The sequence below is a fragment of the Hydra vulgaris genome, chromosome 12 (assembly GCF_038396675.1).
Source record: "Hydra vulgaris chromosome 12, alternate assembly HydraT2T_AEP".
NCBI classification, from domain to species: domain Eukaryota; kingdom Metazoa; phylum Cnidaria; class Hydrozoa; order Anthoathecata; family Hydridae; genus Hydra; species Hydra vulgaris.
In genome coordinates this window covers 53,659,762-53,685,210 of record NC_088931.1, presented here as the reverse complement: position 1 = coordinate 53,685,210, position 25,449 = coordinate 53,659,762, and the positions used below count along the sequence as shown (strand labels likewise).

At 29.7% G+C, this 25,449-nt stretch overlaps 3 protein-coding genes and 1 long non-coding RNA gene across 4 annotated transcripts; 2 read left to right on the top strand and 2 right to left on the bottom strand.

Moving 5' to 3' along the window:
* Positions 1-991: 991 nt before the first annotated feature.
* LOC136088199 (zinc finger MYM-type protein 1-like) lies at positions 992-2,841 on the bottom strand. Its single transcript, XM_065811881.1, has 2 exons — positions 1,679-2,841; positions 992-1,577 (listed from the first exon to the last, which is right to left on the bottom strand). The coding sequence occupies exons 1-2, from the start codon at positions 2,839-2,841 to the stop codon at positions 992-994; spliced, it is 1,749 nt and encodes a 582-aa protein (XP_065667953.1).
* Positions 2,842-5,465: 2,624 nt separating this feature from the next.
* LOC136088830 (uncharacterized) lies at positions 5,466-7,127 on the bottom strand. The gene is made up of 2 exons (XR_010642530.1): positions 6,659-7,127; positions 5,466-6,074 (listed from the first exon to the last, which is right to left on the bottom strand). It is a non-coding gene; the product is annotated as an uncharacterized LOC136088830 (long non-coding RNA).
* Positions 7,128-9,444: 2,317 nt separating this feature from the next.
* LOC136088829 (uncharacterized) lies at positions 9,445-15,667 on the top strand. Its single transcript, XM_065813706.1, has 2 exons — positions 9,445-9,753; positions 13,523-15,667. The coding sequence occupies exon 2, from the start codon at positions 14,484-14,486 to the stop codon at positions 15,264-15,266; it is 783 nt and encodes a 260-aa protein (XP_065669778.1). The 5' UTR covers positions 9,445-9,753; positions 13,523-14,483; the 3' UTR covers positions 15,267-15,667.
* LOC136088198 (zinc finger BED domain-containing protein 4-like) lies at positions 11,603-12,310 on the top strand. Its single transcript, XM_065811879.1, has one exon. The coding sequence runs from the start codon at positions 11,603-11,605 to the stop codon at positions 12,308-12,310; it is 708 nt and encodes a 235-aa protein (XP_065667951.1).
* Positions 15,668-25,449: the final 9,782 nt, after the last annotated feature.

The window sequence follows — 25,449 nt, the reverse complement described above, 5'->3', positions numbered from 1 at the left end:
ACCAGTTGGCCAAAATAACCAACCATCTTTTACCCAACAAGATGGACAACTGCCTCTGCTTTAATCCCGTTATTAAAATAAACAACTAAAGCCCAAGATTGTAAAGCCATTATAATAGATCATCTAAATAGACATCATTTGCTTTATTTACATATATATATATATATATATATATATATATATATATATATATATATATATATATATATATATATATATATATATAAATGCATATACATCTAAACATATATATACACATATATATAAATATATATATATACATTATTTACATATATATATATATATATATATATATATATATATATATATATATATATATATATATATATATATATATATAATACAATATATATATATATATATGTTTACATATATTTATATATATAATACATATATACATATATACAGTGGCGGCCGGTGACAATAAACTTTGGTGGGGCCAGCAAATATTAACCAAAAAATATCGCAACGACTCACTTTCAGCGTAACTGATACTTAGGTGTTTATGAGGAATTTTTTGGTCGCTAGCGTTTTTTGATTGGTTGAGAGAGTTAAGCGCTAGCATACTCCCAAAATAAAGCATAAGTATTTAATGGCATTGAATCTTTTAAACCTACGTAAAAAGCAGCAAAAACTGACTGAAAACTGCCCTGATAGTGGTGCATTATGATTTGAACAGATTTTGATATTTCTTCTTTAGATTTTTTTTTAATTTTAACTTTATGGTAAAAACTTTTAGTTAGAAGTAAGTTATAAATATAAAAAAATACAATTAACACTATAATTTTCATAAAGTTATAATATATTTTGAAATAAAGAATGATGTTAAAAACAATGATTTAAGCATTTTATTTTTACAAATATTCTGCTCCTCTCTGTTTCATAAGAGAAAACATTTCAATTACTTTTTGATTGAACTGATCAATATCCTGTAAATAATCTTTATGTATTGATAGTACAGCTAATGCATTTAACCGATCTTGAACTGTGGAATTTTAAAAAGTGTCTTAATTCTTTTTAAAGTACCAAAACACCGTTCAGCATCGGCTGTAGACACAGGTGTGACTAAAACAATCTCTATCAACTTCGATACTTCAGAAAATGTTTCAATCAAGTTATTTTCATGCATAAACTGGGATAGGGCATTAATGGTGCCAATATCACTAAAAACAGCATTTTTATATAAAACGGTTAGTTCGGACATCAACTTAACTTCACTTAGCATTGGATAGTTTGTTAGAATATTTTTTACATGATTCCGAGGAAAATATTGTCTATTAAATTTGAAATTTTTCGGATCCAAAATTGAAAATGATTTAAATATTTCAATGCTTCTAAACCTGTCGCTAATTTTGTAAATAACTTTATCACAAGCATCTTTAGCATCTTCTATTAGTAGTTCGATTGATGTGTTTCGTTTCATTCGGTTTTCATGCATTTTTTCGCAATCGTTAAGAATCGATCCAGAAACATTATCAGTGATGCTATTTCGCACAAAATTTATAGATAACTCAAATTTTTCATAAGCCTCCTTGATTGTAATAGTGTTGCTGTTACTTGATTACAATATATTGTAAAGTACATCAACATGTTTTAAAATTGAATAAAAAAAAGATTAAAAAAAATGAACTCTAAATCTTCCAAACATTTTTTGAACCCAACAGATTGCCACACGCTTGTATTATCCCATCCTTCATCGTTTATAATTTTATTAAAACATTCCCCAATCTTTGTTTTGTTTTCTTTTATTTTTGAACGAAAATTCCATCGTGTTTCGCAAACTCTTGGTATCTGTATAAAAGTAATTTTGCGAAGTAAATCATTTCGTTTTGGCGAGGATGTAAAGAACACGCCAAATCCACTTAAAGTAGAAAAAAATGTTCTTACTCGCTTATTCGACGAACAAACTTTTTTCAAAACTAAATTCAATTGGTGTGCATAGCAGTGAACATAATGGGCATTTGGGTAAACTTCTTTCATTAGACTTTGGACTCCATTCCTTGATCCACTCATAACTGCTGCACCATCATAAGCCTGTGCAATTAATTTTTCCTTCAGACCAAAACAATTTAATTCTTCTTTTAATACATTTGTAAGACCCATAGCAGTTCTATCCTTAACATCAATAAATGCAATAAATCTTTCAACTGGTTGATAGCCTTTAATATAACGCAAAATAATGACGAACTGAGAACGACAAGATACATCAGTTGTTTCATCTGCTTGCAAGGAAACAAATCTTGCTTTATCTATCTCACGTTTAATTTCTTCTATGTATACTTTATACATACATTCTAGAATCTCATTTTGGTTTGTTTTCGAAGTATTTTTTGTTATTTTTGAATCTTTAAGATGATCGCTAAACGCACTATTCAATCTAGCTGTGTATGAAACCATATCTAAAAATACCCCTCGATTATTTGAGTCAATAGTTTTGTCATGTCCTCTTAAGGGCAATTCGTGGACACCACAAAATTTTATACAATCTATAACCCTCGATAATGTATGTCTGTTTTTGTCGACTAATTCATTATGTTTTTTTATGCTAAGACTGTATCCAGCATCAATTGTCGATAAAATGTTTGTCTTTCCGAGCATTTGAAACTGCAACGAATTACTTATATGTGTTTTACTGGATTCGTGTTTTTGTATTCGCTCAGAAAGATGTTTCATATCTTTACAGCCATTTTCTGCCCACAAGCTCTCGCCACCAAACAAAACACAATAAAAACAAAACAACGAATTTTTCTCATCATTAACACTTAACCATGATTTTTTTTCAAACCATGATAAACAAAATGTTCGTGTTTTTTTTACCATCAATTTGAGTTATACGAACACCTTTTGGTTGGTACGCCCCAAGATTTTTGATTTCTAGTTTTTCTTGAAGACCCAATGACGAGAAACGTTTTGCCAATAAACTATTAATTTTTTTCATGTTAAATTATCTTATTAATGAACCTAAATTATTGTAATAAGATAACTTTAAACTATATTGTAACTAGAATATGACCTTGGCATGATTCAAAATTTTATCAACAGTAGTTCAGTCAAGAAGGACTCTTAATCTTAATTAATAATCGATAAAATAATAAAGAATGTAACATTACATATACATTTGACTCTCTGATGACGAAAGGGTCAACAAAAACAATAAAGATACTTTTACAACATAAAAATTTTTTTAAAGAATCTTTTCATAATACAACACATATTTTAGTTAATTAAATCCATAATTCTTAAATACAACATTTAGAATGTCAGTCATAAATAATAGTAAACTTCTTAAGGGGCAACTACCCTCAAATTTCAAAACTACACATAAAAAGTAACTTTCTCTTTAGTCACATAGGAAATATTACACTGACATTAAAAATACCAAAAAACACATATAATGGTAGCTCGTTGCTATGGTAACCAAAAAAATAGCTGAAAATACCTCAAAAACTGTGTTTACGCCGTAAAAAAATAAAGACTTGTGAGTAAAGGAGTGTCAATGAAGTTTTGCAGAACTGTTCTAAATATCTTAATTTGTGATATGAACGAAGCAGATTTTTTAATAAGTATTTTTTTTCCATAAAAAGCTACAGACAAATTAGGTTTTTTAAAAAAAGGTCAAAATGCAAAGAAAAAAACTTATTAACTCAAAATCTTAAGTCATATTAGAAATTCTACTCCGATCATATCATAAATATTGGCAAAATGAACAATCCCTGAAAAATTCATAATGATAGCATGTATACTTTTCAAGATTTTTTTACCGGCGTGTTTAAAAAGCAAATTCTCAGAAAACGCAAAACAAAAAATAAAATCATAAATTATTGTTCATTTCATAAATATTTCTTTAAAAAAATTACTTTTTAAAAGAATATTTTAAAAACTACCAGATTCATAATATTCCTTGGCCTTTTCTATTGACTTTTGGTGATCATTCTTTGACAATATTTGACGTCATAACAACTTTCGTTTAATCTTAAAACTTTCACTCGATTTAAATGATGATAGATTTATTCTTTTTTTGTTTATGAGTCTGTAACCAGCTAATGTAAAATGTCCTGGTTTCATATTTAGTTTTTCATAAATTAAAATAACAGATTTCATACCAATGTTATAATTTGCAACAGCATGTACGATGCTGTTGCATCGTACATCTAAGAACTCTAAGCTGGCTAAACCAACATAATTACTTTAATTTTTCCCATATTCAATTATTAAAACTCTCATTGCAATTCTGGGTTTTGCCATGCAGACACTTTACTAATTCAGAATCTTTACTTAAATCAGCATATATTAAATCAGCATATATTGGCTTGATTTTATGAATAATATCAACAGGAATTCCTGGTCCAGTTTTTGTTGCTATTTTTGTATAGTTTTTTGGTGTCATGGGTTTAGGCATATTCATAAGCTGAGTAAATTTTTCAATTCCAGTAGGACCATGTCCTAATACTCTCATTGCATATATTGTCCTGTTTTAATATCAAACCCTTTAACACGCTTATCTGATGTATAAAATTCATATTTATAATCGCAAGATAGTGTAGTACACTTCAAATATAGCAACGATGCTAGTCCTTTCTTTTTTTCATGGTGATAACCTAGGTACAGTGCACAGTTTTCACATTGAGGACACATTAACAATGAAAGAACTTTAGATAAAATTTCAGTGTCTATAATATTGTAACCACTAATTTTTTAATGTTTTTACTTGGTTCATTGGTAATGAATTTAACTTTCTTAGCAGTTGCGCCTAAAATATTACTGCCATTTAACTCCACTTACATTACATGCATTTTCATCTTTCTGCACATTAAATACTCTTCTTTTTTTGTGGTACTTTGTTCTCTGCTTTACTTTATCATTCATTTTTGTGTTTCTAATAACATCCAAATCATCCAAAACATCTAAAGGATATTATCATATTTTTTTGTTTCTGCTGTTACATAAATTAGCTTTGATAACTTGATAAAATCGCAATTGTAAATGGCCTATGTTTGAATATAATAAGGAACAGATATTATTTAGCAAAGAAGATATAAATCAAAACATATTTTTGAAACAGTACTCCAGAATAAGTTCACCAACAAAATAATCACCCCCATAGCAACGCGTTGCTATGCAAATATTTTTTTACTTGGGTTCAAAAAAGCATAAATTAAGCAAAAACTTATAAATAAATCTATAATTTTTGTTGTAGATTCAAAATCTACATAAAATTTTGATCAACAATTACTAGAAAAAAAAAAATTCAATTTTTGAAAAAATTTGAGGGTAGTTGCCCCTTAAGATTATTTACATTGTCTTTACATGCTTTAACAATTTTATGTAATTAAAGATAAAAACTTAATATCTGTTTGTAAGCATACATAAATATTTATATAGTTTTAGTTCTTTGACTTTAGCTTTATTCCCCCCCCCCCCTAAAAAAAAAAAAAACATTTCAATAAAATACTCTGATTATTTTATTTCGATGGCAATGGTAAATGTCCAACATTTTAAAATAATCTAAACTTTGTATATTTTTTTAATTAGTGCCTTTTTGGAAGTAGCAATTATTGAAGCTATATTATGAAATGCAACAGTACCACCAGTGGTAGAGTTTTTGTGATCGAAAAAAAATGTTCTTTATATCTTTTGTTGTTTGTACCTTTGTTGTATCGAACTAATAATAATATTGACTAATTTTAATCTTTACTTGAAAATCCAGTCTTTAAAACTTGTGTTTAATGCTTATTATCATGGTTGATATTGGCTCTGGTTCAGCGTCAATCCAATTGACAACTTAAAAGATAGAATGACTTAACTGCCACCAAACAATGTAAACAATTTTCAATTGCTGATTCATTATGCCACAGAATATGATACATAAGCTATTTGGAAGAAATAAACTTTAGCAATCCCTCATTGAGAAAAGAACAAGAATTTCAAAAGTGCAGTAGCTCTTATTATATTTGTAGAAATGACTAAACTTTCTCGTGTCACAACATATAAACTTGCCAAACAATACACAAATCAAGATCATCATTAATATGGCTGAGCCACAATTTTTTTCTCTGTAAGAAAAAAAAAAATGCTTTAAAATTTTTAAAAATAAATAAAACAATATATGTCTGAAAAATGTAGTTCACTAACAAGTATTATAAAATGTACAAGATTGTTGATAATAAAAGAAATGCAGGACTTTTCTATGATATTTTAAAATCAATTTTCTAAACTATAAAATTTCCAATCTTATAATTTTTATTATTCCTGTTTATAATTATAGAATAAAATGACTTGTCCTAGAAAATCTAGTTTCTGAAAAAAATTAAAAACTAATTTCTTTTACCTAACTGTATCTCTTTAAATGTTTATGTCAGACCAACATTTATACCAGTAATTTCTGTTACATTGTTTTAAATATCATATTTTTGCCATGTTCTTATTCCTGTTAATTTATACTCCTAATAACTACTTGGTAAATTTTTTATTTACATATCCAGTTTAAGAAACTAATACTAACACTGTTAATATTGCAATATAAACACTGTTAATATTCACAATGAAATTCAAATATTAACTAATGTATAGTGTTTACATTATTTTTACAAATAAATGTTTACATTTAATGTTATAAAGTTTCCTAATATTACTGTACCTTATTGAGTCAACAAAACTTCTAAACTAAATTCTTCACTCTTAAAATCGAGATTTAAAAATGGTATATGAAGTTAAAATTAAAATTCGTGATGTTTTTTATGGTTCTTTTCTTTTCGGGCCAGTTCAATGAGGCCCTGCGGTGCGTTTTTTCGTCCCATCTGAAAGCACAATAAATTCTGCGCGCGCATCAAAAATAATATCACTACAAACAAAATAAATAGGGCCAGTAAAAATCGGCCCATCCGTTATTGGCAATGAATTAAAACAACGCTACAATACTTTGAATTAATTGCAAATAAGCGAATTACTTATAAATTAAAATAGTTTAAAATCAGAACTAACTTAGAACTATTTATTTTTATAAAACTTGTCTGCAAATAGTTTAGGCTATTAATTGCATATTTGCATATATAAAAATACATATTAATATAATCAAATATTTTATCTTAAATAAATATAGGTGGGGCCGGGCCCCTATGGCCCCAATTGACGAGCCGCCACTGCATATATATAAATATATATACATATATATATACACATATATATATACATTATTTACAAATATATATATATATATATATATATATATATATGTGTGTGTGTGTGTGTGTGTGTGTGTGTGTGTGTGTGTGTGTGTGTGTGTGTGTGTGTGTATGTGTAGATAATGTATGCATATACACGGATAAATTATATACATGTATATATATTCAATATTTACATATATCTATATACATATACATATGTATGTATATTACTATATATATATAAATATATATATATACATATAAATATATATATATACATATACATATATATATATATATATATATATATATATATATATATATATTACTATAAATATATATATATATATATATATATATATATATATATATATATATATATATATATATATATATACATGTGTATATATAAATACATTTTTTACGTGTATATATACACATAGCTGTCATGTTTTGAAAATGTTTACAAGGGAGACTTGGAAAAACTTTTCTACCACAGGATATTTCCCCATTAAAATACCTCTACCGATTAAAAAATATTTTTTACGATTTATTACTCCGACAACTGATTTTAAAATGTCCAAAGTTGGCCATTAACTGAGCTGAAATTCTTTTTGTATAGATATATTTATAGATATATATATGTGTGTAGAACAATTTTTAATAATCTTTTACAATTTTTCAGAACTTATAAAAAAAAACAATTTTAAAAATTTAAAGCTTGCTGCATTTTAACTTACTAATGAGGAAAAGAAAGTTTTTCAAACTATTTTTAAATGCAGGTTGGAGATAAATTTCTCTTCAAAACTCAGTAAACTCCCACGAAATAAGAGAGACTTGACAGGACTGTATGAAGATATTAAACTCTTAATAAAACAATAAATAATGTTAAACTATATAAATATTAAATTTAAGTAGTGGTAAAGCGCTCGCTTCGTAAGCGAGAGGTTCAGAGTTCGATTCCCACCACGTCCCTGATAGTACCGCGCTCAACTTGTTTCTTTGCGCAGCGGTCTTGTTCGTCAAGGTTCGTGTTTCGGAGCTATAGAGTTGCGAGAGGGTTATAACCACTAATAAGTAGCCTCTTCATCTGTAGTGGCCTTCTCGGCCTTGAGGAGGTGAATAACAAAAAAATATATATATATACATATATAAAATGTATATATTTCTTTTAAATATATTCATATTTTTACCCATATATATATTTATGCATAAATACATATTATTAAAATAAATAAAAATATATATCAATAAAAATATATGATAAAGAATAAATGTTAGAATTAGTTATACAACTCTATAATTAGGACTTGATACCTTTCTTGATAAAATTAGAGGTTCTTTTAAAAAATGGAAATAAAGTTACTTATCCAAACATGTTTTCACAAAAAAAAAAAAACTTAATAATGCATACTTTCATTATTAGTGGAAGATTTTATACAAAAGTATTTAGTTGATAATTAGGGTAAGGTGTTTAAAGTTTTTCAAATAAGTTAAAAAGTTTAGTCTGTTAACAGGCTAAATTTAGTCTGACTTATAATGTTTTATTAATTTTGATATTACTTTATGCATCTGAATCTTATTAAAATTAAGTGCTATTTTTAATAAAGAAATAACATATTTAAAACAACTTAGCATTTTATTAAAATGGTCAACTTAAAATAAATAAAACATCAACAAAAACAACCTGAATAAATTGAATATACCCTGAGATTTATGTATATTATATACAATTTGATACAAAATTTAAAAGTTTTAAAGTAGTCGCAATAAAACTAGGTTATATAACATAACTTTATTAAAATATTTCTTATATCATCTGCACGCATTCTATTAAGTTTTCCTTGCCTTTCCTTTACGGCAAATATTTTTTGTTAATGAGACAATAATTGTCAATGTGCCACTTCCTCAACGGTGTCAAAACAACGTTTTATTAACGTTGGCAAAGTAACACTTTTTCAACGCTTTTCAATTACCACATTTTCAACGTTGGTGTATGTAGCATTGAATAAATGTTGTTTCATAAATAGCTTAAATACGTTGAAAAAGCAGCTTATGTCTAACGTTGATAAACCTTAAACTTTGTGACGTTTTTCCAGTGATTATTAGCTTTATTCAATGTTGAATAAACGCGATTTTTTAAGAAGATAATATACGTTGAAATTTATATGGTTATTCAACGTTGAATAAGCATATAAATTTCAACGTATATTATCTTGGCCAAACTGGCCAACCGTCCTATGTGATCATTTTATTCGTTAATATCGATTATTTCGATTAATGATAAAAAAAAAAACCAAACGATTAAAAAGTTAATTAGAGCGAATTTTCTATAAACGATCGCGCGACACGAGAGCGTCTAAATGATTAAAACGATTAATATTCATGAAATTTGATTTTTAATCGATTTGATTTTTTTAATTAAGGTAGCTGCAATAACTCGATTAAATTATTGTTCAGTTTACTTTTGGCTGTTGAAGTGGTTGTGCTGTAATAAGTGAGAAGAAAATGCTTTGATTTGGTCTTTGATTTCAGTCTTTGATTTGGCAATATTTCACAAAATGTGAAGGTAAGATTTTTGTTAAAGTATAATAAAAAAAATAAAGTGTATTTAATAATTTTTAATGATTTTTATCCTCATTCCACAAAATGTAAATGTAATACTTTTCTTTAAAGAAAATTAAATAATATTTAATGGTTTTAGTCTTTTTCCACAAAATGTAAATGTAATACTTTTCTTTAAAGAAAATTAAATAATATTTAATGGTTTTAGCCTTTTTCCACAAAATGTAATTAAGATTTTTCTTAAACAAAATAAATAATTCCATACTATTTTATATCTTAAGTTATTAATGAAAAAGCTTTTAAAGGCACTTTTTAATGTAACACAATAATGCGTATTGACTCTCCTTTGTAAGTACAATATTAGAGATGGGCCGATTCCGATTCCGATTCTCCCGATTCCACCGATTCTCAAGAAATCGTAAGAATCGCGATTCTCAACCTTTTTTAACGATTCCGATTCTTTTTTAAAAGACTTTTTAACGACTTCACTTCTTAATTATTACTCCCTTGATAATTTAAGTTAATAATACACTCTTTGCCGTTGAGATTTTTTTTTGTTTAATTTACGTTAAATCTTCACTTTCGCATTTAATATCATCGTTGAAGTTAAGTAACTGTGAAGGAAAACCTTAACAACAGTAAACGTTGAAAATAAAAGTAAAAGTTTATACTCTAAATTTCAATTGATTTATTTTTTTTGATTTTAATCAATTTACCGACGGTAAGTATTATCATAAAAATCTTATTTGCTTGTTTTATTATAATTATTACTGTTAGTATTATTTTTAATTATAATTATAATTATTACTGTTAGTATTATTATTTTGTATTATTATAAATGCTGTTTTAATTTCAGAATATAAACATATATATATATATATATATATATATATATATATATATATAATATATATATAATATATATATAATATATATATAATATATATAGTGTCATTATCATGCCGAAACGTAAAAAAAGCGAGGTATGGGACTATTTTGTGATCAATTCAAATGACACTAACTCTGCAATATGCAACTTTTGCAAAACTGTTATATCCAGGGGTGGTGTCAGAGTTTGTCAGTCATACACAACATCGAACATGCTAAAGCATTTAAAGACCTTTCATAAATCTGAAATCAAAAATTAGAAACATGTTAAAGCTAGCGTTATCGATTTTAATATATGCGAGGATAGCTCTACCGCAGGACCATCTTGTAAATCCAGTCCTAACCCTGCTTTTGAAACTCTTATGCCAAGGCAACCTCGATCTACTACACTCGCATCCGCATTCACAAGTCTCAACCCTAAGTCTGAGGATGCGGAGATCAATACTAAAAGCTCTTCTTCCACAATTAGTTTTATAAAAATGAAGCCTAGATCTTCATCTACTAAACAACCAACTATACACCAAGTGTTTGCAAAGACCAGGCCTCTCACATCTACAGATCCGAAGGCAATAAAAATTGCAAGGCTTATTGCTGAAATGATATGCACAGATAACCAACCTTTTAGTATAGTAGAAAATCCGGGTTTTAAGAGGTTACTACAGTTTTTGGAGCCAAGGTATACGATACCAAGCAGAAAATACTTCTCGACTATTGAAATTCCTAGCATTTATCAGAAGGTATCAAGTAAAATTCAGTTCTTCGCAAAAAAAGCTAATCATGATAGTATAAATACCGACATATGGAGCCAACAGAACAAGATTGGTTGCGGTGTGGTACCTTTTCTTTATGAGTCCCACACCGCAACCAATCTTGTTAACTTTATGAATGAATCATTTGAGCGTTGGTGACTACTTGAAAAACTCAATGTAGTAATAAGAGATAATGTCAGAAATATTGTTTCTGCTATGGAAGTCGGGAAGTTTACAAATATTCCTTGTCTTGCCCATACACTTCAGTTGGTTGTGAAAGACGGCTGCCTCAACAATGAACGCATATCTTTACTAACTGCTACCTGTAGAAGAATAGTAGGACACTTTAAACATTCGGTTAAGTCATACAAACTTTTGAGACAATCTCAGGAGGTTCTGGGACTGCCTAAACACGTCATTATTCAAGATGAGCCAACTAGATGGAATAGCACCTTCCACATGCTGAACCGTTTAATTGAACAAAAAGATGCGATTCTGTTGGTAACGCCACATTTCCCAAAAGCTACTCGACAAAACAAGGAGTTGTCAACCGGAGAATGGGATAATTTGGTTCCTCTCGTTGCTGCTTTAAAAGTGTTTGAAGAGGTCACGCTTACTGCAAGTTCATCGAAAGTGACCACATCAGAAGTTATCCCAATAATAAATGCAGTTAACATGTCAATTGATCGCATCAAGGACTACGGAAATTTTAAAGAATCTCTGTGTCAATCTTTGCATCGACGTTACGAAGACTGCGAGAACGAACCTATATATGCTTTTGCAACAATACTAGATCCCAGATTTAAAAACAAGATTTTTAGGAGCAGGATGATGGCTGAGAAAGCTGTTACTTTATTAAATGGCGAGTTAAATGCATTGGACATAGACGAGGGTCATGAAACTAAAGCTGCTGAAAATCGATAACCTTGTTGATTAATTGGTTATATAATGACCTGTCTGGTCATTATATAACCAATTAATCAACACAAATTCTGTAGTAAGTATTGTGCTTCTATATTAGTATTGTACTTTAAATTTTGCAGGCCTAAAAATTATTTTAATGTTTTAGATTTATACTGCGCATTGCGCAATCTCAGACGAAGTAGCAATGTACTTGAAAGAACCTCTACTTGCAAGTCACGAGGACGTCTCTGAATGGAAATCCAAATTTCTTAACATGATAAAACTAGCACAGAAATATTTAGGGACGCCTCTATGTACAGTGTTTTCGGAGCGGTTGTACTGCGGGTCTTATCTGCGACCGGAAAAGAAGCCGGTTAGCTCCGGTGCAAATGCTTGTGTTTTTGAACAAGAACCTCCTGTTTCTTAACTATCAGTACTAACGGTACTAATATCATATGTAAAAGCTGATTGAAAATACAACATTCTGTGTATCTGATCACTTTTACCATTATTTATGACTATACTATTTGTTTCTTAATAATAATAAGTTCCATACAAACATATATATTGTTTAATATGTTACTTGTTTAGTTGCTATTATTTCACATGGCCGACGACACGGTTTTCAAAATAGAGGGGGAACACTCCCTTATTTCGAAAAAAAAAGTCTATTTATAGGTCACTTTTTTTTAAAAGGGGTATGCCCCTGGGCCTTGGTGTCTTTGGTCCTGTTTCACCTGTACCGATATAACTAATTTTGGTGTTTTCACTTTTAAAATCTACATAAGTATTAAATTAACATGATATAACGGTTAAATTATTAATTTAACTACCAGTTTTAAATAAAATAATAAGAATCGCAAAAGAACCGGAATCGGTAAAGAATTGGAATTGCAACAGAGAATCGGAATCGGAATTGGAATCGGTATTTTTCGGAATCGGCCCATCTCTATACAATATCTTTAAACATTACAACAAAATTAGTGACAAAAAGTTAAAAAACTAATTATTTACTACCTATATAGTGCATAAAGTGATTCATATATAGTTAAAGATTGTTGGACAACAGAAGGTAATTGCATAGAATGAATGATAACGGCCTCATACCATGTGTAGACCCCCTGACCCCCCAGCCCTCAGCCCGTCCTCTGGATCTAACATCAACAACTCAAGTAATTACTAGGTCTGCATATGCTTTGCCGCAGACAAATATAGTAACTTTTGTGTTTTTAGGTGATAGAACACGATGTGATACATGCCATGAGAAATGTCGATCTCTGTATTTCTCTTACAAAAGTGGATCAACATCTACCATGCTATTCCATCTTAGAACCAAACACCCAGAACAAAATGATGAATTGGAAGACTTAAAGAAGAAAAGTGTGGAGGATAAAATACGATACTTGTCACAAAAAACAGGAAGTTGTTTGGACTCAAAAAAGTCATCTGTAAAGTATGGATACAAAAGTCCTCGCCAACAAGAAATTGATATGTCTATCACAAGATTTCTTGTACTCTTCAACCTACCACTACATATTGTGGATACTAATGCATGGAAAGATTTTCTTTTTGACATCCATCCTGAGGCAAACACAAAGTGCAGCAGTACTTTATCAAAGTATAAGGTACCTCTACTTCATAATTGCCTTCGTGATGCCATGAAGAAAAAACTTGAGAATGATTTTGGCAGTTACACTAACAACAGATCACTGGACACCCTGGAGGCTCATTTCAATGCTTCACAATACATTACATTTGTCCGATGTGGAGGTTGTATTCATACACACTTAAAATCGCCAAGTTCAAAGGCAAGCATACTGGTGTAAACATTGGCAAAGAAATTGATAAACTGATTTCCCTGGACTTCCCTGTTCTCAAAACTTCAGATCAGATTTTTTGTGTTGTGGATGGTGCAGCAAACATGAGGTCAGGTTTGAGCAATGCAAAATTTGTCAAGAGCTTAGACAGTGGAAGCCTTCAATGCATTGATCACAAGCTTAATAATATTCTTCAAATAGCTGTTGAAGCAGACCCAACACTTAAAGCAGCTATCCAAAAACTAATCAAATTCACCAGTAGATTATCACATTCTGCACCATGTTGAGCCCTTCTCTCTGAGGTGTGCCAAGACACACAACTCACCTACAAAGTTATACCCAAGTCATGCAAAACGAGGTGGAATTCACACTGCATCATGATTCAAACAATGGTGCAGATGAAGGAGGCAATTTTAAATCTAAATGTGTATGACATTTCAAATCATTTTGAAAAAGTTCTCTTGACTCATGGGGATATCACACCACTAGAGGAAATTCTCCCCATTTTGCAAACAATCAAGAAAACAAGTGAGTGGATGTCTTGTGACAAGGAAGTGAGAAATGCTTTTGCTCTTGTGCGAATCAAATCTTTGTTTTTGACTCTCAGAAAAGAGATTCAAAAAGATGCAGGCTCTCATTCATACAAAGCTTTTTTAAACAAAGCACTTGATCTTTTGACAGAAAAATTCCCGTTGGAAGGTGCAAAGATTAATGCACTTGCTCTTGGACACTTGTTTAATCCAGTTGTACGAGGTTCACTTCTTCCAGATGATCTAAAAGAAAGCATGATTAACTTGCTGATAGAGGAACATGAATCCACACTTCAATTCAGAGAAAACAAACTTGTCCGTGTTGATCCAGAATTACTGTTTGAACCAAGTGATGATCCTTGTGAAGAGAACATGGCAGAGTTGCTTAACACTTCGTTAGCTGCCCAAGGGTCACTGTCTCTAAGTTCAATGGAAATTGAGCCTCTTAGATCAGAGCTCAATTACTATGCACTGTTGCCACGTGTTGGAACAAACACAGACATCCTGGAGTGGTGGAGGAATAATGAAAAGGTAATTCCAATGCTTGCCAAAATTGCAAAGGGGTATTGGCCATTCCACCAATTTCATCTTCATCAGAGAGAGCTTTTTCCACTGCAGGGAAACTGCTGACAAAACATAGGCATAATCTAAATCCAAAGACAACTGAGAAAATGATTTACATCAACAAAAATTATGATCATTTAAAAGACTTGGTAAAAGGAAAGTGGTATTTGAACAAGGAGGATGCCCCTGCTGAGAGTTTGGATGATATTTCAGAGTCTGAACCTTCTTCTGCCACAAATTCTGACTCAACCAATCCTGGAAGAAGCTCAGATTTAAATGAACTTGAAGATAATGCTTTGGCAGAGCAGCCAACACGACAGCCTTCAAAAAAGAGGAAAAATTCCTAAATCATCTGAAGCCTTGCCTCTTAAACAAACCAACAAAAATATCTAAACTAACTGAGAGACTTTTTGTTTGCCATCTTTTAATGTATTCGTGATTTTTGTACAATAAATGTTAAAACAAAATGTGTTTCAGTGTGTTTTTCACTTTGTGTTTTTCTCTTAAAATAAAATAAAATATTTTATCGAGTTTTTTAAGAACAAGGAGTATTAGAAATTTAAAAAATCTAACTCGATTTAAAATGAATAAAATGACTAATTGTTAGACAATTTGATAAAAATGATTAATAGTTTACTCGAAACTGATTAAAACGGTCACACAACTTTAATCGAATTAATCATTAATTTTTTAATTTGGTTGGTCATTAATCGATAATCGAAAATCGCGATTGTCCGCTCTCTAGTTGAAACTGTGACGTTTAAAAAGGGGTTTATTTTTAACGTTGATAAAGCATAAATTTTGAAACGTCTTTAAAGTGGCTTTTTGCGTAAGTTGATTCCACGTTGAATAAACGTTTTTTTTTAAGAAGCTAAATTACGTTAGAATTTCAACGCTTATTCAACGTTTCAATTTACCTCGATTTAGTAAACAAAATCAAACATTGATTCAACGTTGAAAGCACGTTGTTTTTGTGACTGTAACGCTTTTTCAAGGCTGCGACCGGTTTTTAACGTTGATTCAACGTTGACATGTTTGCTGGGAAAATTTTTTTGCCCAGAACGATTAAAATAAACGAAGAGTTCTTGATTAATCAAGAAAAGATAGCTGCTGAACTAAATAAATATTTTGTATCTGTTGGCCAAAACCTAGCCAAAAAAATTCAACCAATTAATACTTTTGAAAAATATCTTTCTTTCCCCCTAACATCACATCTTAACTCCTTTGAACTAACTTTTGATGAATTTGAATGTGCTTTTAAAATGCCCAAACCTAACAAAGCCGCTGGCCATGATGATATCATTGGAAAAATTGTTATTAATTCATATGATGTCTTTAAAAATATTCTTTTTAGGATATTTTCATGTTCCTTAAGGTGGTAGCAGGGGAAAAACACTTTTTTCTTCAAAAAATTAAAATAAATGAAAATATTTTATTTTAATGGTATATACTATTAAAAAAAAAGCAATTAACACTAATTGCATAAAAATTCAATGATGACGTCATTAATTATACACGTCATAAACAGATTTTCGACCTATTTTGATATGTTTATTCCAACCAGGATAACTCAGTGAAAAATAATCAGAATCTCTTGTAATTTTAAAATTGCAATCTTTATTAGTAATACAATCTATCTAAAACTATCTAAAAAATCGCAAGCAATATGCCTATGTTGATTCAAATTGGCATAGAAATTACCCCAAGGATCAAAATTAAGACCCTTACTATTTCTTATTTACATCAATGACCTCTTTAAAGCCTCAAACTTAATGACCATTATGTTCGCAGATGACACTAATCTGTTTTTATCTCACAACAACATAAACTATCTATTTGAAAACATGAACAACGAACTAATTAAAATCTCTGATTGGTTCAAGACAAATAAATTATCTCTCAATATTGATAAAACCAAATGGATTTTCTTCCACCCTCATTTTAAAAAACACTTACTGCCAAATGACATGCCTTTTCTTTTTATTGACAATTCTCTAATAAAACAAGTAAGCGTTACCAAATTTTTAGGTGTTTATATAGATGAAAACCTCTCATGGAAAAAACACATAGAAAATTTGGGCAATAAGTATTTAAAAGTATTGGAATATTATATAAAACAAGAAATATCCTAAATAAGCACACCTTAACTAAACTATATCAATCATTTATCCATTGCCACCTAAACTAAGCAAATTTTGCGTGAGGTAGTACAAATAAAAGTAAACTTGAACCTCTATATCGTCAACAAAAACATGCTGCACGCCTTATTAATTTTAGGGATCGTTTTACTCATGCCAAGCCTCTCCTAATTGATATGAATGTTTTTAGTATATACGAGCTGAATATTTTTAATGTTCTTTGTTTTATGTATAATGTAAAAACAGTTTATCTCCTGAACCCTTTCAAAATTTATTTACTTTGAAAGAAAAGAACTATAAGAAAAGAATATCTTAAAAAATGATAAAGCTATTTGACAACCTTCTTACCATATAAGTTTTCCACCTCGTTTCTTGGAGCTTTTCTGTGGGATAAAATAATTTCAAAAAATTTTGATATTTTTAAGAAATGTAGTTATCCCTTCTTTAAACTAAAACTAAAAAATATTATATTTTCAATTAATGAAATACCTATGTTTTTTTAAAATTTTGATTTTAAGTTTTCTTATTTTGTGTTTTCCAGAAAAATACTTTATTGTTAAAGTTATTATATCGTAATAAATACTGTGTTCTTATGTACTAATTCTGTAAATTTTTTTTTTAATAATGTCATATATAGCTTAGTGAAATATACTTTGTAAAATATATTGAGTATGAGTGTGTATATTTATGTGTATATATGTATGTGTGTATGCACCTGTGTGTGCGTATACGTCTATATGTATATATGGGTGTACGCGTGTGCGTATGTATGTCTATGTGTATATGTATGTGTGAATATGTATGTATGTATGTATGTATATGTATGTATGTATATATGTATGCATGTATGTATTTATGTTAGCATGTATGTATGTATGTGTATATATGAGTGTGTATATGTATGTGTGCATGTATGTATTTATGTATGTATGAGTGTATATATGTAATATGTATCTATGTGTTTTATTTGTATATATCTATGTGTTTACTTATGTTCATACAAATGTTCTATATGCACATATGATGTTATGGATGTACATGCATGTAAGTGACTAGTATGACCTTCAAATTTAACCTACTTGCCTAAAACGGCTGAAATTGTTCAAAGTTGCTGCACGTGGGTCGAAGAAGAACTTTTACAAATCATCAAGTGGAAAGTATCATATGACAATAAAAATCTCGTAATTAAAAATTTAACAAGACAATCGCGATATACTAAACAATATTCAACAAAGACAATCATGATATACTTATTAAAAAAAAAATAATAATAATAATAATAATTTTGAAGAAAAATGAAAATTCGTCAAGAAAATTGTGCTATACTGAAAAGAAGATGCAGAAAAAAAATAAAATAAAAAAATAAAAAAATCCTAAGGATAATGATCCTGGTAAAGCCTACCATGTTTTAAGTTTATTTAAGGAAAACTTTAAATACTATATTTATTACCAATAAATTATGCTGTTGTTGCATTGTATGAGTTTGCATCAACTTTTATTGACGCGACAAACTTTAGCGGTTCTCATGACAAGACCTCTTAGTCTTCTTTGAGTCTCCGCGTTCTTTATTTTTATTTAATTTCTATCATAATTTTAACATAATCTTCAATTGTAAACTTTTTAACTTTATACATTTGTATAAAAATTTTCATGTAATAAAAAAAAAATATATATATATATATATATATATACATATATATATATATATATATATATATATATATATATATATATATATATATATATATATATATATATTAGGGTCTGACGCAGGTTTTTATTTTATCTTGTCAAAAAAAGCGCCACATGTCATGTAGCAAGTGACGTAACTACACCCATTGTGAAAACAAACAAAAAACACGAAGTAGAGAGGAGAAAGCGAGTAGGTAACGAATTTTGCAATTGCAGAGAGAAACCCATATCTTAGTTTTACATATCTTATTGCAAACACGATTCAAAACTAAGCTAGTGCTATTAGCATTTTAATTAATACGACCTTTAAATATGGTAAAAATTAACTAACGTTTTGGGGTTTTTGTTTTTGTTTTGGGGTTTTGGGGTGGTTCCCAGTCTCCAGTCACCGTAATTTTTTGCGTAGCATCCTCATTCCTCATATATATGAACATACTTAAATATGGAGTTTTCTTCATTTTTCAAAGTTGCTTACCTCAAACATCAAATAAAGTTGTCTACGGCCTTGTAACCAATGGTATCTTAGCCATTCATAGGCTTAAATGCTCACTTATTTGCTGCTACATGAAGAGCAGTGGCAAGAGGCAAATAAAAGGAAAGTATAAAGTATTGGTATACATAACACTAAGCTTAAACTAACAAGAGAACATAAACATAAGCGATTAACAATTTTAGCTCATTGAAACCAAGTTGTCTGTTCTTTAAGAAAAATGTTTAAATAACATTATCAATACAAAGAATAATTTCTTAATTAATATCATTAATGTCAAATTGTTAAGATAGCTGAGATTGACTTTCTTTTGTGGTATTCTAACCAACACATAACAGAAAATCTCTTCTCACACTTGCATGAAGTAACAAAAAGTGCCTCTCAAAAGTTTTAAGATATTAAAATAGTTTTAAGTTAAAAGTATTTTAATATCTACAAATCCAGGGGAAATTACTGATTTAAGAGTTGAAGATATATTTTCAGGAATAAATCCAGAATAACCTGTCTATTTATTTTACAAAACTTGAATTTCTTATTTAAATCAAATGTTTGTGTTATAAATTTTTATTTTTGTCGTTGAGCGGTTCCTGTTTTTGCCAAAAACAAATAAAAAATAGCTGTTATTTTAACTGTTTTTGTGACCTGGATTTTGCAAAATATTTTAGAACATTCAGGAACATCTTTAAAAAAATTTAAGAAACTTTCAGAACTTTCTAGAACATTCTCGATAAGAATTCATACAAGGATAAAAGCAGAGTTATCTCAATCCAACATTCAGTTCGTGTAATTAGAATAACGAATCGTATTTAAAGGAGAATAATTTAATTTAAATGATTTTAAAAAATTTCTTTACGCCCAACATTTTGCTAAGTTTGTGATTAGTTTATATAAAAAAGACTAAAACAGTATTTTGAGGAAGTTATTTATAGAATATGAAAGGTTTGCAAGGCATGCTTCGACATGCCTGTCAAGGATCAGGGCCACAATGTTTATCGTGCGTAGAACTATTAAGGTAGGTTGAATAACTGCTTCTCAATTAGATGCTTTATTTAGAATTTTGATGATTTACATGTATGCAGTTTTAAGCATTATAGCATTTTAAGAAATTATTATTTACAAAGTTTCCACCAAACTGAAAAGTATTTTATACGTTATTATTATACCTTTAAGTAAGTGATGTTTATATTATTTCTTGCCTACAAACTTATATAATTAGTAATATGTTTTATGTTACAGGGTAGAAAAAAGAGCTATAAAGTTTTTTACTCCGCAAATTTGGCAACAATTTGGCTGCCGCGCAGCCCAAATTGTCTGTTCCTACTTCCCCTAAATGGGATCAACCTTCAGAAGAAACCATCATATTTTACAGTAAGGAAGATGTTGAAAATTACAGTTTTAGATTTGCGGTTGAGGAGAGATCTTAATTTTCTAACCAAAATAACGTCAATGGTCTTATCAGAAACCACTGAAGTTGAAGGCTGGGATTCTAATATCTATAGATTAAGCCTATAGGCTTAAACAGTGTATTTTATTGAATAAAAATTCTCAGATTAATTCAGAAAAACTTCACCAGAATTTTTTTGGTGTTTCAGATATTGACACTTTCAGGCGTTGTGCAAACTCTAAATCAATTGAGAATATTTTAGATAAAATTGTGATGATTGGAGCCTGGAAACAAAATACTTCATAAAGTTGGCCCACAAATGTGAAGGAGTTGTTTATAAAATATACTTTTTAACATTTAAACTCATCACAGGCTTTAAGCTTCATTCAATAATCATTTAACGTTCAAAAGTTATAACCAGGTAAAATTTCCGCCTAAGTTTTCACGTAAGGTTTTATGTAAAGCTCTATTATAAAAATATAAAATAAACATAGCACTTTAAGAAACATTTTTACCATGGCTATAAAGCCATTGGTAAATATAATGTCAGGGCTGGTAAGCTGTTGAAGTTTTCAGTGAACATTCTAAACCCCAAGTAATACTAAGCTACACTGTAAAAAAACTCCTTAGTATTTATCAAACTTTTTCTGTTTTTATGTTACAAAGAAAATCCGTTTTCAATAAATTAGGGTCTTTTACCTACATTTTTAAGACTTTTAAAATAATCACATTATTTTATATGATTTTGTCCTTATTTATGATAAGGAGGAGTTCCCTAACTTTAAATTACGGACTTTAACCGGACATTTTAGTATACTTTAGTATAGCGGCTATACTATAGCCAATGATATACAGCTGCGGACAAAACTACGTGAACGATTGCAAATAGTTTTTTTTAATGAAATTTTCAATGTCTTAAAATAAGTTTATAGTTTAATACTATATATGGTTGGATAGAGCGTTTTTTGCTCTATAAAACTGTGTAAAGTGTATTCTCTAATAATTTGTTTAAAATTAAACATATCTAAATGTTCAAAAAGCATCAAATATTTTGCGCGACAAAACCACGTGAACGATTATACAAACGTAAAAGAATAATTTTACTAACATCAACAAATAATAGATTCTAAAAAAAAAAAAACATTAATATTTAGTTGCATAGCCTTTAGAATCGATAACGGCCTTGCACCGTCTTGGCATAGATTCTACAAGAGTTTCTAGTAACTGTTTTGGTAATGCCTCCCATTCATACTGTACGGCTCGAAAAAGTTCATCCGATTTTTGAAATTTGCGACCTCCCAAGCGTCGCTCAACTTCAATCCATAAATTTTCGATTGGATTTAAGTCGGGAGATTGGGCAGGCCACTTCAAAACCGTTATGCTATTATTTATGAGCCAATTTTTTACAGTCAAAGCTGTATGTTTAGGGTCATTATCATGTTGATAAACCCAATTGTGAGGCATTTTTTCTAAAGCGTGTGGCAACATTTGATTAGATAATATTTCCCTGTACTGTAGTTGGTCCATTATACCGTTTACACGGTACAACGGACCAATTCCAGCCCAGGAGAAACACCCCCAAACCATTATATTGCCACCCCCAAATTTTACAGTTCCTATTGTATACTCTTTTGCAAATCTTTTACCTACTGGACGCCTAACATAACCTCGACCGTCGCTGCAAACCATGTTAAATTTACTTTCATCCGACCACAAAACTGTTTTCCAATTTTCAACCGTCCAGTTTAAGTGATTTTTAGCGAACTGTAGGCGATCTTTGACGTGCCTGGGCTTAAGGAATGGTTTCTTTGCAGGTCTGCGCCCATAAAGACCTCCTTCGTTTAAACGCCTTTGAATCGTTCGTGTGCTTACGTTTTCCATGCCTGTTTGCAGACGAATTTCAGGGGCTGTCAAATGTGGATTCTCAAGAGATTTTCGCACAATTTTTCGATCAGTACTAAAAAATAAAATGTTAAACATTAAAATTAACATTAACATTAATATTATTAAGATTAAATATTAAAAAAAATAAAATTAAAGGAATATTACCGCTTATCCGTAATACGTGGACGACCACCTTTCTTAACGATCTTTTTGCTCTTTTCTCGGTGTATAATTTTATGTATTCCACCTTTTGACATCTTCACATGAGCTGCAATTTGCCCAATGGACCATTTTTCTTCTTTGCGCAAACGCAAAACCAAGCGTTTTGCGTTTTGCGCAAAGAAGAAAAATTAATTTTTTGATGTTAAACAGAATAATCTTGAGAAATTTAAATGATTGTAAGTTCTTAGAATACCAAAACCACATGAACAATTTTTAAAAGCACTGATTTCGATGTGAATATAATATAATTTGCATCAAAAATGACGCTTTTATAAATCGTTCACGTGGTTTTGTCGCTCAAAATTTTCGAAATTATTTTAACGTTTACACATGTATGATTTTATACGTATTATTAAAGAATACACTTTACACAATCTTATAGAGCAAAAAACGCTCTATCCAATCATATATAGTATTAGAGAAAAAACTTTTTTTAAGGTGTTGAAACTTTTGTTTCAAAAAACTATCTGCAATCGTTCACGTTGTTTTGTCCGCAACTGTATAATATAAACAAGATGTCTAATTTGCGGGATTTTTCTGGACAAAAGATAAAGCCGCTTTTTTTTGTTTATAATAGTCCGGCATTTGTAACTTTTTACAAATGGCAAACTATTGTTATAACCAAAAAAAGCGACTTCATTTTTGTCCAGTAAAATCCTTTTAGCTTTTGCCACTTCATCAAAAGCTGAAGTCGAAGTGTGGAATAAAAGTTAAAAATGCAAGTCAAAAGTTCCCAATAAATTAAAAATATTTCAAAAACAAATTTTAATAGTTATAAAATACTTATAAAAGTTTTTTTATGAGCCTATGTTTATTAAAAAGTATTTTAATTCATAAAAATGCTTCAAAAGCGTTTGGGGCTGTCCATTAATTACGTCAACAAAATAGGGGGAGGGGTCTGAACAATTTTGACAATCTTTAACAAGGGGGAGGGGGAGGTTAAAAAAAGTTGACGTCAACAACGTTACTTTTTAAAATAAATTTAGTTACTTCGTTACTAGTAATGCATACTGGCCAAGGAATATAGTAAGAAATAGTCAAAACGAGACTATTTCATGCCAGGATCAGACAACCTCCCACTTGAAATCGAAGTTACTTATTTAGAGAGAGATCTTGGAAGTCTTGAGCATTACGTATGTTCGTCTTCACCTAGAGTAGCTAACTATCATGCACTGAAAGAAATTTAAACCAAAAGTGTTGCATGTAGCAATCAGTTTTACTTCTACTCACTTTTTGTTTAGAGCAAGCATTTGTAATTTTAAATGGTTATATATATTTAAAAAATGTTCATAAGTTAAAAGCTAAATTAAATTTCTTTTTCTAAACATTTTAATTTTAAACACTTTTTCTTGAAATTGTAAACTACTATTACTACTATTTAAAAATGTCTTTTTTTTCATATTTTTTAAAATTTTACTTAAGGAAAGGGGGGGGGGGGGTAAATGATTTGTTGACGTAATTTTATTGGGGTCTCTGAAAGTTTGACAAGCTTTTGACAAGGGGGAAGGGGGGAGGTAAAAACCGCAAGAATATTGTTGACGTAATTAATGGACAGCCCGTTTATCGTTATACTTTTCTATTTAAAACATTAGTCCCTTTTTAATCGGAAATAAATTAAGGAATCATAAATTATTATTTTACAAGTATTAGAGTAAAACCGGGTCAAACCGCACACCATATCATTCCGCATATTGATCGAAATTATTTAATAAAAACTAAACGGATATGGCTATAAAAAAAATAAAAATAGATTCAAATACAGAATCTCCTCTATTCGAATTGATAAAATTATATGTCAATTCAACTCCATTTTTTCTTTTATTATACAACTTTAACGGGGAGTCAATATTTTTTATCCTTACGAACAAAATAGCGCTCGAACCGAAAATGATATAAAAATAATTTTAGCACTATCTTGTTGGAAATTTAATTTTAATTCTGATAGTATAATTTTTATGCAGCTAAAAAAAAAGTGAAAAAATAAAAAAAGTGAAAAAAACTCAATACAATCATCACTCAATTCAATTTAACTCACTCACATTAACATGTCAACTAAAAAAACAAAAGCATACAAGGAAGACGATATACTAGCCGGATTAACTGATATGAAAGAAAATAAAACTCACTGAGATAAGCTGCATTCAAACATGGCGTTCCAGTCTCAACGCTTAAAGAGCGCAAAAATAACAACAACAAAGGCTTCCATGGCTCAGGTACAACAACGGTACTCTCAAATTAAACAGAAAGATTGATGGTGGATGCGCTTCAATTTCTTGGTGACTGGGGTTTAGGTTTAACCCAAAAGTGAAATCCTAGAATTTGTATGTACCTTAAACGCGAAGATCAATTGCACTTATTCAAAAATGGCAAGCCTGGTAAAGACTGGTTTTACGCTTTTATGAAGATATCAAAAGAAATCTCAACAAGAAAAGCGGATAA

Coding starts and splice junctions, on each gene's coding strand:
- LOC136088829 (XM_065813706.1), top strand. CDS start 14,484: ATGATTCAAACAATGGTGCAGATGAAGGAGGCAATTTTAAATCTAAAT.
- LOC136088198 (XM_065811879.1), top strand. CDS start 11,603: ATGGAAGTCGGGAAGTTTACAAATATTCCTTGTCTTGCCCATACACTT.
- LOC136088199 (XM_065811881.1), bottom strand. CDS start 2,841: ATGGTAAAAAAAACACGAACATTTTGTTTATCATGGTTTGAAAAAAAA. Junction 1,578..1,678: donor AGCGTGTGGCAATCTGTTGG/GTTCAAAAAATG, acceptor ATTGTAATCAAG/TAACAGCAACACTATTACAA.